General features: G+C 39.6%; 2 gene segments (V, D, J or C); both read left to right on the top strand.

Moving 5' to 3' along the window:
• The first annotated feature begins 4219 nt into the window (after window positions 1-4219).
• Window positions 4220-5076, top strand: LOC122894522. The segment is given in 2 exon segments: window positions 4220-4346; window positions 4531-5076. Coding segments are annotated over 2 exon segments (625 nt in total).
• A 6567-nt stretch (window positions 5077-11643) lies between these two features.
• On the top strand, window positions 11644-12250 carry LOC122894521. The segment is given in 2 exon segments: window positions 11644-11722; window positions 11865-12250. Coding segments are annotated over 2 exon segments (438 nt in total).
• Window positions 12251-12780: the final 530 nt, after the last annotated feature.

Below are 12780 nucleotides of genomic sequence, written 5' to 3'. Positions count from 1 at the left end.
ACGTCACTGTCTCTGAAGAATCCCCTCTGGAGCTGAGGTGCAGCCACTCATCTTCTTTCCAGCCCTATCTCTACTGATACGTGCAGCACCCCAACCAAGGCCTCCAGCTTCTCCTCCTGTACATATCAGGGACACCTTGCTTCGAGACATCAAAGGTTTCAAGGCTGAATTTAAGGACAGTGAAACCTTCCATCTGAAGAAACCCTCAGCCCATGGGAGTGACTCAGCTGTGTACTTCTGTGCTGTGAGAGACACAGCGTCTGGGACTGCAGGGGGAGCTAACACAAACCTCCTGAGACATTGTAACTTAAAAGACTCAGGGGGTGCCTGGGTGGCTCAGTCCTTAAACCTCTGCCTTCAGCTCAGGTCATGATCCCAGGGTCCTGGGATTGAGTCCCACATCGGGCTTCCAGGGAGTCTGATACTCTCCCTCCCTCTGCCCTTACTCCCGGCTCATGAGCAGGCATTCTCTCTCTCTCAATCTCACTCTCTCTCTCAAATAAATAAATAAAACTCAAAGAAAATTTTTTGAAATAGTGATGGGCAAAGATTGTTTGGGGTTGGCCATGTGAGTTGGCATAAGGCAAATCAGAGAATTGCTCTGCAGAAACCCAGGACAATTGCTTATGTCAACCTGTATTATCTCCAGAATATTTTACTAGTATCCTGAGAGGCTTCTTTCAAGAACTCAACACTGGGGCACCTGGGTGGCTCAGTGGGTAAAAGCCTCTGCCTTCCTCTCAGGTCATGATCCCAGGGTCCTGGGATTGAGCCCCACATCGGGCTCTCTGCTCAGCAGTGAGCCTGCTTCCCTTCCTCTCTCTCTGCCTACTTGTGATCTCTATCAGATAAATAAATAAAATCTTAAAAAAAAAAAAAAAAACCTTCAACACTATGACTAAAATATTTGAGAATGGGCCTAATTAAAGCTGACATTTTAAGGATACATACAGGTGACCTTTAGAACGAAGGGAAAAGGGCCTTCTTTATTCAGTGGTCCTTGGAAACAGACACCCTAAATCAAACACACTGTCCTGTTGGAGTTCCGTGCGAAATCTTAGGTTTCTTTGTTTTATGAGTGACCAGCCTTTCTTTATCAGACACACCCAGGTTACTGCTCCCCTCTTTTTCTTTCCTCTAATTCAATTTCTCTAGTACCGTTGAATGCCTAATAATAATTAGTGAATCCTTCGTCATCTTTTCTTTCTTATACTTTTTCTCACAGTACCATTAATAAACATTTGCAATATTCTTGAGCAAGTCACCTGATCTTCTGTGTCTGCAGATCACTTGACTTCAGTAAAAATATGGAGACCCTCATTTTCCATTCCTTGAACATCCAAATCCATCTGTTATTTATAGAGTCTGAGATAAGAGCACAAACTAAAATTATATTTATGTTTTGAAACTTATTTTTCTTTTAAAATTATCAAAGCTAAAAAGCAAAGTACAAAAAATAGTAATCAACATTTTTAATAAAACGTATTTAAAACTGAAATTTTATTTTAAAATTTTAAGCTTAGTTATATATGTTTTTTACAAAAATAAGATTATTCACAGTTTTAGTGTCAATGTTCATCTAGTTGCTAAAGTAAATAACACCACTTTTTATGTAGGTTTGGCCTAGAATAAATATGCATCATTTTGAAGTAGTATTGGTAAATTCTTCAAAGTGTTCCAACCATCATGAGCAACTGTTGTGAGTCCCATACTGATGTGAGGAGCCCTCAGAGCCACAGCTGTGTACATAGAGAAGCAAGAAAATGGATACTCAGCGCTCCCAGGAAATAATATTTCATTATGCAAGAACCTGTTATATCTATGCCATCTGAAAGGAAAGCCTGGGTTAGTTCACTGATTTTTTTTTTCTTTTCCCTCAAATCCACCCAATTCCAAATCAAAATCTGCAGCAGCAGAGTTCACAAATTTTTCTGATAGTCAAATGCAGTTTCAGAGGCAGTCATTAAGGTATGTGAATAAGCGTTTTCCCTGAGCCTACATGGAAATTAGTAGTGATTTAAGGTTGCGGACTGTGCCCAGATCTGAGTGACAGAGATGCCTGAATACTTTGATGTGTGTGTGTGTGTGTGTGTGTGACCAGTGGTCCTGTCCACATACTTGCTCATCTTCACTGTTCTTTGTATTTAAAAAGTGGACAACCCTTCAAAGATTGCCCATGTTTGCTTTTGTTACTCTCCACTCTTGTCACCTGCATAGAAGGCATACGGTATCACATCCTACATTGAGCTCCCGCCTATAATAGAGATTTAGAGTAGTTGTTGTTGTGTTGGTGTTCGTGTAGTATTTATGGCATGCTTTTATTGCTGTGTCCTCCAGACCTTTATTACATTTGAGAGATGTTGTCTCCCTCACTATTATCATAAGCTCTCTGAAGGGAGATCTAGTGGCTAATTCAATTTTGTATTTTCCCAGATCTGGAACGCTCTTAAATACATTGGCTAAACTGCATTGAATCACACTGGAGGGAAAATCACATTGGGGGCTTCATTTTTTATAAGTTCCTAGCTAAGAATTAATTAAGTAGACTGTTTTCATAGCATTACCTAAAATTATATTACATGAAAGTATTTATTTTCATAAAAAGGCACTGGAGGGGGTTCATGGTCTAATCCATGGTTCTCTCCATCCTTGTGTACACTTCTGTGTTTTGAAGTCAGTCCACAGGTACACCCCTGACAAGGATGGCTAGGCTGAGCTATGTATACCTACTGAGTAAGAGGTGTTTCTTTTTTAAGGTTCTAGCCCATTAGGAGGCACTATAGGCTTTTCTTAAACCAGGACTATGCTCAGGGACCTAGTCATGAATAGTACTAATAACAAGTAGTAGAGAAAGCAAAATAATTCTGTTTGAGGAAAAACTAAAGCATATAGGAAACGTGCTTTTAGCTGAAATTCACTTCAATTAATAGCTCTGCCTTATTCCCTGATTCAAGTGCCAGAAGTTTCTAGCTGTAATGCATATATCTGTGTTTACAGTGTTATGATCTTTATCTGTATCATTACCTTAATCTGGCTCTACCAGAAAAGACTTTTAGGGGCCCCTGGTTGGCTCAGTGGGTTAAACCTCTGCCTTCGGCTCAGGTCATGATCTCAGGGTCCTGGGATTGAGTCCCGCATCTGGCTTTCTGCTGAGCAGAGAGCCTGCTTCCCCTCCTCTCTCTGCCTGCTGCTCTGCCTACTTCTGATCTCTCTCTGTCAAATAAATAAGATCTTAAAAAAAAAAAAAGAAAGAAAGAAAGAAAAGACTTAGATTTGAGAGTCCTATAAAGCAAAAGGGAAGATGAAGAATTCCAAAGTTCAGAAATCAGATTTTTCTGATTTGTTTCATTTTTGCTGCCTAAGAATTTTCTGGATCAAGGGAAATAGGAACTTCTGGTCACAGATCCAAAATTATTTCTAAATCATCACATGCCACCTTTTCTTTAGTATTATTTCTGTCTCTTTCCTATAACTAGGAAACTAAAAAGAGAGAAGACAGAAAAGCTAAGAAAAAAAGGAGAAAATGAGGAAGTAGAAGCACACTGAGGAGAAAGTTGGAAGGAAAAGAGAAAGAGAAATTAGAAAAAATATTCACAGAACTGCAAGTGTGAATCACAGGAAAATTTATAGCCAAGAATTAGAAAAACAAAACATTATGCAGCAAAGTGAATATGTAGAAATAATGTCCAAATTGACCCTATTTTTTCCCCTCACAATTTACAGTCTTATTAGGTTCATTCCCCATAATAATATTTACCACCAGTCTTGGTAATTCCAGGAGAGTCTCAAGCCATAAATATTTCACATATTCCAATAATAGGAACTCATTAAGTATGTAATATATAACATTTATGTTTTTATTATTTGGCACAACTGAAATGACTCTCATATAATTAATTCATAGGTGAGTAAACATCTTTTTGTCAGAATACTTGCTTTTCAGATTTTAAAATGTGGAGATTCTTTCTGTGATCTCCCTCCCCCATTAGCTTAGATGAAGCCGGCTCCCCAGGGGGCATCCTCTTTCCTTCTCCCATGCTGTGACTTCCAGGATTACCAGCAAATGTTCCTGAAGTATCAGAGTAATGCTCTTTGTCATACCCCACACAGCCCCTTCTCAGTGGGCTGGGGGTGGGGCTTTGTGTCCCAGAGGTCAGGCCAGAGCAGTGCATGGGTGAGGATGATTGGTCGCAGAAGCAGAAACAGTTCAGATACTAGCCGTGACACTCACGCTCCAGGGTTTAGTTAAATATATCTGGAGGTAAAAATGTCCTGGTCATCAAGGAAAAGCATCATCGAGAGGCTATCAGTCACTGTGCTGGGACTTTTGTGCACCCAGGTTTGCTGTGAGTAGTGATTGTCCCCCATGGGAATCTTAAAGGATTTAGTAGCTGCAGTATTATTGAGGGAGGAGGGAAGGGGCTCACAAGTCTTATAGACTTTCTATCCACATAATCTACGGGGATGTTTTCCAGGTTTTGTAGGTGTTACAGTGACCATCACCCTGATCGTGTCTCCGTTTCTTATCAGGTGTGACAGGCGCGGAGGTGGAGCAGAAGCCCCCAGTCCTGAGTCTCCAGGAGGGAGCCAGTGCCACGCTACAGTGCAATTTTTCCACCTCTGCCACTAATGTGCAGTGGTACCGCCAGGATCCTGGGGGCCGCCTCATCCTCCTGTTTTACATTCCTTCGGGGACAAAGAAGAATGGAAGGTTAAGCTCTACGACAGTAGCTAAGGAACGCCGCAGCTCGCTGTACATTTCCTTGTCCCAGACCACAGACTCAGCCACTTATTACTGTGCCGCAGAACCACAGTGCTCCCCAGGCACCTGCAGCCTGTGCACAAACCCTCAGCTGTTCTTGGCTCCTCCTCCAGCCGGCTCCTCCAGCAGGAGCCCATCACGCAGCACCTGCACAGCTCACTACTCTTTACTCTATTGGTAGAGTTGGAACCAGACACTTTTTGGTCCTACAGATTTGGGACGTTGGTCTTCATCTTCCCTTCTCAACCCGGTATCTCTTTCTCTGCACTATAAACCACTATAAACCTCTAACTTGGAACATGCAAAATAGCTAATAAGAAGACAGAAATAAATATTTAAGCCACAGTAGGATGGACTCCAAAAGGGCAAAAAGTGAAAGGAATTAAAAGGGAAAAAAAAAATCACTCCAATAAAGATGTTACTAGACAATGATCCCCCTTAGCTGGGTGTCTCAGAAGTGTTCAGGTTTGTTTCAGCAGAATGTGTCCCAACAGACAATTGCACACAGTTGCATTCCATCCTACTAATGCAGCCAAACAACAAAAAAATCTTTTGCTGAAAGTTCATGTATGAACTTGGTCACTGAACACAAAACAATTTTTTTTTTATAGTTTTGGACTCAACATGTCTAAAATTAGTTTCTCAATCTAGTAAAAGTTCTTGGCAGCATTGAGTTCTTCTGAAAGCTCTGGAGGAGAACCCATTTCCTTGCCTTTTCTAGCTTCTAGAGGCCACCTGGATTCCTTGGCTCATGACCCTTTCTTGAATCATTCTAGACTCTTGCTTCTACTACTGTATCTCTTTCCTCTTCTGGAGCCAAATCTCCTACCTCATTTTTATAAAGACACTTTTAATTCTATTTTGGTCCTACTCAGAAAATCCGGGATAGTTCATATCAGGATCCTTACATTAATCACATATCTAATCCCTTTTGCCATATTTGTTCACATGTTCAGATACCCAGCATATCAGGACCTGGATATCATTGGGGGCCATTATTCAGACCACATGTAGTATAGCAACTCTAAATTTCCATTCCCCACCTCCTTTAGGGCTTGTTTTTGTTTGCTTGTTTATTTGTTTGATGACCTGACTTTTTCAGTTAAGCCAATTTTCCCCATGGTATGTGGCCTCTGACATTGGTCCTAGAAGAACGGTGTTGGGCATATGCCCAGACATGCAGGTATGACAGTGGTTTTAGCGAGACACTCTTTGGCAGTCCTTTTCCCTGATCTATAGTAAGTAAAGTCCCTGCCCCTATTTGTATGACACCTTGCAATTAGCCTCAATTAAGTGTCGGATGATTGTTCTGTCATTTTCAACAATGTCTCAGGGGGCATAAATTGCTTCAAGCCCCTTCACAGAGGTAGTCTTTGAGATTTATTATTGAGGCTTGTTCTGATGCCTAGAGCATTCTTTCTCTCTCCCTTTCCTGTTAAATTTCTAGCCAGTTCATGATTTAGCTTATTGCTGTCCTTGAGCTACCTGCCTTTTATTAATTGCTTACAACCAAAATCTCCACTGTTTCTAAAGTACCCTTCAACTTGAACTTCCCGATGCTCTGTTCCAGATGAAGTCATCTCTAGGGGAGAGTTCTGTTCTTACAGCTTCTTCTCTCCCTGGGCATAACCTCCGTGCCACTACTCTGGAGTGCTGAGAAAGGACATTGGTATGCATTTCTCGGAGTGATATTCCTGCTTTATGAGCAGTGTGCTAAGGGCAGTAGTTTCTGTCTTCTGGACAATATCCAGAGACTTTAATTTTTTAAAAAGTAATTCCGCCAATTTTGATTTTCACTAGTTATGATTGCTTTGCTGGGGACAGTATCCATGAATCTGATGTGGGAAACAAAGGTAGAAAGAAATGTAGATAAAAATGCCTTTATAACCTGCAGCCCATTGACAAATACTTGAGGCAAGCAGAGTATAATGTTCCTCCAGGAAGCTCCCAGCTATCTTAATGTTAACGCCTTACTAGAGGGAAAAACAAGCTTTGTTTGACAATAGCAAGGCCTTCAGAATCCTGAGAGTCGTCTTTAGTGTATGAAGATCCTTTTGGAACTTCCCTTACCTTTACTTCCCCCAACCTCAAAGTATAAAATCAGTTGCTCCTTACAATCCTGGGGCAACAGCTCTTTCTGTCCATAGGTCCTGTCCCCATGCTTTAATGAAACCACCTTTTTGCATCAAAGACATCTCAAAAACTCTTCCTTGGCCATCGACTCTGGGCCTCACCTCACCAACATTCCAAAACTACCTCAGATCTACTCACACTGCCCTTCTGGAATTTACAGCCTCCTATTCATGTTACTAGCACATAGAATAGGCCTACAAAGAGAATAGTCAAAAGTTCAGCTTTTCTTTGAGATACACGGATTTTCTCTATCGAGAAAAAAACCCATCGTCTTGCTTTTAGCCTAACCTTGCCCCAGATATAATTAATCAAATACACCCTGTATCATCATCGTAAAACAACCATGGTTGGAATACCATATCTTTTTTCAAATCAAAAAGCACTAGTTGTGCTTAGAGCTATTATCCAAAATAAATGAAAACTAAGGCTCATCTCTGAATTTCTGACTCTTTTTTTTTTAAAGATTTTTATTTATTTATTTGACAGGCAGATATCACAAGTAGGCAGAGAGGCAGGCAGAGAGAGAGGGGGAAAGCAGGCCCCCCACCATGCAGAAAGCCCGACGTGGGGCTAGATCCCAGGACCCTGAGATCATGATCTGAGCCAAAGGCAGAGGCCCAACCTCTTGAGCCACCCAGGCACGCCTGAGTTTCTGACTTTTTAACAGAAAACAGCATGGTGTTGATTTTTACAAAGTCCAACAGTGTCGGTATGAGGTATGAGGTAGGAAAGGGTTGGAGTTCAAAGCTAACAGCCAAGAAATAATTCTTGAGATGTCTGCAGTGCATAAAGGTGGTTTTATTAAAATGGGAACAGGACCTGTGGGCAGAAAAAGGTGCACTGGGGTCATGAGGAGTGGCCCATTATATACTTTCACGTTGGGAAGTGGTTGGGGATAGGATAAGTCTCCAAGGAATTTGGAAGTAAGGTTTCCAGGAGCTTGAGGAGGCTAGCTATTGTTAGGAAAAGGTCATTTATTACAGTCTAATAAAACCTTAGTCAAGAGACCCTTCAGATGTATATGGGTGGGTCATATACCTGGGGGATTATTGCCAACATATACCTTGGGGATAGAGATGAAGGAAGTTCCCAAAGGAATTTTTATGTGTTAAAGTAGACTTTCAGGATCCTGTGGGGTTGGGATAATGTTAAGCTAAGATTGCCTTTTGCCCTCAGCAAAGTATTAACATAGAGGCAGCTGAGCTTCCAGAGAATCACTCTGCCTGCTTCAAGGACTTGTCAACGGGCTGTAGGAAGTAAGGAAATTTAATTTTTTCTCTTGTCTTTGCTTCCCACATCAGGTACATCACATCTGTTGAAGATATCACAATTAGAAGACTATTATATGATTATTATATAAGACAATTATATGACTATATTTTCCACCAATAGAAAATAATGAACAACTTAGACACCCATTGTCTTCGGTTCTATTCCCCAGAGACGCACCTTGAGATGAGGATTTGTGCACCTGAAAAGGAAAAGGTCAGATTTCAGATGATGTTCCCAGATATTCCATCAGCCTGATTTTGTGGAGAGCTCTAGAGCATAAATCCCACCACATTTGCCTTATTCTTTGATGGCAGTTGGTGCATATTTTCTTGTGAACTATTTGGACTTGGGCAATTAAATTTTTAAAAAATCTTTTACTATCTTTTTCCTGCACCCCACAACAAACCTAACATCAAAGATGTCTGTTCTTGTTTGAAACTCAGTATCAGCAGTATTTGACATGATATCAAAACTCATAAAATCATCAACATTTATGATTATGGGAAAACAAATTTCTCTTTGCAGCTCATTCTAGTCAGAATTATGATGTTTACAGCTCTGTACATCTGCTAAGTTGCTGGTTCCAAAGTCAGATTTTTCAAAGCAGTTGTGGACTGTGTAGTGATGGGTGATTTTGTCCACATGGCAATAAGATTCTTCATTGAATCAAGAACACAACATTAAAAAAAAAAAAAAAAACCTCTATAAAAGATAAATTACCCAGTTTAAAAATGGGCAAAAATATTTGAGTAGACTTTTCACAAAAGCTATAGGAAAAGACCAAAAAGCACATAAAAAGATGCTCTACATCAGGGGTCAACAAAATATGGCCCACAAACCAAGTCAGGCAAGCCATCTATGTTTGCAAATAAAGTTTTATTAGAATGAATCAATGCTCATGTATTTTTGTGTTATCAGTGGCTTCTTTCATTCCACAACAGCAGAGCTGAGTAGTTGTGGCAGAGACTGAATGGCCTGCAAAGCCTGAAATATTTACCATTTGGCTCTTTATGGAAAAAGTTTACCAAACTTTCTACATCATTAGTTATCAGAGAAATGCAAAGTAATACCACAAGATCACTATACAACCATTATGTTAGCTGAAAAAAAAATAGCTGACTATATCACATTTTGGCAAAGATGTAGGACAGTTATCTACATTAGAATTTATTTAAGGACATGTTCTCTTCCATATAAAGGGCTCTCCCTGATCTGATATGGTACTATAGGAGGAAGGAGAGCCCACGCAGTGACCCAGTCAAGGGCCAATTTCCGCACCTGAAAGGACCATAGGGCAGGTGAGATTGACAGGATCCCTCTTGCCTCTTGGTAGGTCCAGCCTCACAACCAAGACCCCCAGATCCATCTGAGATAAACCTCAGTAAACAGAAGCAAGGGTTTCATAGGGGAACCCAACAAGAACAAAATCTCCTCCATCTGAAGAAATCACTGGCTCAAGAAGACTCAGCCACTTACTTCAGTGCTCTGACTAATCCAGGGATTTCTGAACACAAACCTTTAAGCAGCTGCAGAAAATTGTTCAGTGTAATTTTCTATATGGCCACCAAGAGGCAGTGCTACTTCAGAGAAAATTAACCTTGGTCTCACACAGGATCAACTCATCAGAATTTTTAATCTTTTAAAAATTTAATATATGTCTTCTGCTTTGCTTCAATTTGTATCTATCAGTCATCTATCTATGTATCTACGTAACTATCTGCCTACCTATCCATCCATCTACCTAAACAATATCTGTGTTTATTCTAGTCTGTTTGAAAAATATTACTTTGAAAAGCAACACTTTTTAAAATAATATACCTTGTCCTTCAAGGTCAGGACCATATTAACTCCTTTAATATGAACTTGTGTTATTTTCACCATACACAACCAACCTCCAATCACTAAGTTAATGTGTGCCTAGAATTCTTTTATCCCATTATTTTTACTGGGAAACCTACAATGAATTAAGTCCCAGTTCAAGGGTCTCCTCCATTGGAACTCTCCTCTTTCTGGGCCCAGAGACAGAATTCATTATTCTTTTCTTTGTCACATTGTATAGATACACCATTCTCTTCTGTAAGGCTTTATTTGGCTAGACTGGAGTACTGCTAGGTTGACTAAAGATCAGGACTGTGTCTCTTTCATGAATGAGACCCAAGTGTTGCCAATTTAGTAAGCAATTAGCAGGCACTCAACAGGCAGTCTGTTATATATTTTGGAAATATGCATTAATGAATGCATAAGTGAAAAAGAAAAAAACACATCACAAACTCAGCAAAAAATTTTAAAAAATCTCTTTAGGGTACTGGACTGGAATGAGATTAGATTGTAGAATGAGGAATGGGGACTCTTAACATTGACTCCTGTTGGACTGTGATATACTTATTCTTTTATTAGATTTGAGATGATATCAAATACAGATATAACAAAATTTTCTCTGTGTTCAGGAAAAGAATATGTGCTTCTTAGTTCTTCTAATTTCTATTATTTATAATGCAGATCACCCCTATTTTTAGGAATGTTTTGGAGTTTATCCTCAATTTCTGTCTCTGTGTCCTGCTGTGTTAATATCTAAAGCCAAATTGGTTCTTTGTATTTTCATATTTTACCCATAAAGACAAAGTGTGGAGAAGTTTCATGTGTGTTCAAAGTCAGGTTCAGCACTACCAAAAATGCTACACCACTGGATGGTCAAGGCCCCAGATCTTTTGAAATCTTCAGAATCTTTCCATTCTCTGTACCCATTTGGAGATCAAAGCTCCTGAAGGACAGATAATTCAAGTACTTCCTAACTTCTTTCCCCCAGGCATATTCTTAAAGACATTTAATTTACCTAATTTCTATTTTAGAAGAAATATAAAGAAGTTGAAATTGATTTAATTACTTTCTATCATTTCTTCGGCTCATATAAAATATGGACATATCTGAAAAATTGTAATAAAATTTAAGTTCCCTAAGGGGAAAGGGACCATATATTCTTTATGCTCTGCTCCATTACCCTAGCTGGTAAGGGGATATTGTACATTTTGTGTGTCTTTAATAGGCTTTAATTAGCACTTGTAATAAAAAAAAGAAATGCCCCCATACAAGCTGATCTTGTGGCTTCATAGTCCACATAGTCCCTCTCTTCCCCACCATAAATGTAATCTTTATTGACATATTATAAGTCATATATATATGGCTTGGTTTATGATTTTTAACATTTTAGGAGATATGAGGAAAAGAAAGGGGGATTTTGAAGGAAAGATAGTCTAAATGCATCCTGATCTGTGTGTAAGGAGGAAATCTCTGATTCCCAATGAAAGTATTTTCCACCATTCTAAGTTAAGACAAAATGAGGAAGTGCTTTCTTTGACAGAAATACTTTCAAGTGAACTCACTTGTGAAGGGGCGGGGACTGGTGATGGAATTAAAAGCGGATGTGAACTTTAGGTTAGAGTCCTAGCAGGCTAGGAAGACCAGAAGACCAGCTGAGTTGTCACTGAGCTTTGGTGTCAAGAGGAATGGCCAGGATCCTGAGAACACCCATTTTAATTCTATGGCTTCAACTAGGCTGTGAGTTGTGGAGGAGTAACTCCAGGATACGTCATTAATCTGGGGGGGCGGGGGATGCGGACTTTGGTATACAGACAACCTCATGCAGGTAGGGAAATACAAATTTGAGGACCTAATGACTTTCTGTTATCTTTTTAAGCAGGGGTGAGTGGCCAGCAGAAGAATAAGAGTGGCCAGCAGCAAGTGAAACAGGTTCCTCAATCTCTGACAGTCCAGGAAGAAGAGATTTCTACTCTCAACTGTACTTTTGAGAACACAGCATTTGACTACTTCCTATGGTACCGACAATACCCTGGTAAAGGCCTTGAATTACTGCTAGCCATGATGTTGGTTGGGAGTACAAAGGAAGATGGAAGATTCAAAATTTCCCTCAATGTAAGTGCCAAACAGTTCTCATTGCACATCACGGCTCCCCAGCCTAAAGACTCAGCCACCTACTACTGTGCAGCAAAAGCACAGTGCTCCGCAGGCACCTGCAGCCTGGCAGCAAACCTGAAGCTGAGGCTCCAACCAAACCCTACTGTGTAGAGGAAACACACACACACACACACACACACACACACAAATTGTTTGGTCACAAAAAAATTTTCAATCCATTTAAAAGGACTGAAATTTTTATAGAATTTATTCTCTGACCAAAGTGAAACTGATTGAGAAAATCAATTGCAAACAAATGTCTCTTGAAACTTATCTAAAGAGACAGTAGAAATTAAAATTTTATTAAGAAAAATTATGCTGAGTCAGTAAGTTTTTAAAAACTCTGAGAAAAAGGAACAGCTTACTAGACAAAATATATTATCAAAAAAACATTAGTAATAAAGGGGAATTTTAGCCTGCATGTGAACTTCACTACAAAATTAAAAATGAGATGAAGGATGTATTTGTAACCATATAACCAAGAAAATACTAGAAATTATTTTTACATAGGGAACTCCTACAAATAAATAAGGCAAACATCCAATATAAAATAAGTAAGAATATAAAAATACCCTAAGAAGAGGAACTAGACATATGAATGAAGTGAATATATAAAACATCAACTTCTATAGTAATCAGGG

This window comes from Neovison vison, chromosome 13 (genome assembly GCF_020171115.1).
Source record: "Neovison vison isolate M4711 chromosome 13, ASM_NN_V1, whole genome shotgun sequence".
NCBI lineage: Eukaryota > Metazoa > Chordata > Mammalia > Carnivora > Mustelidae > Neogale > Neogale vison.
The sequence above is the reverse complement of the archived record's forward strand: the minus strand, read 5'-3'. Positions and strand labels throughout refer to the sequence as shown.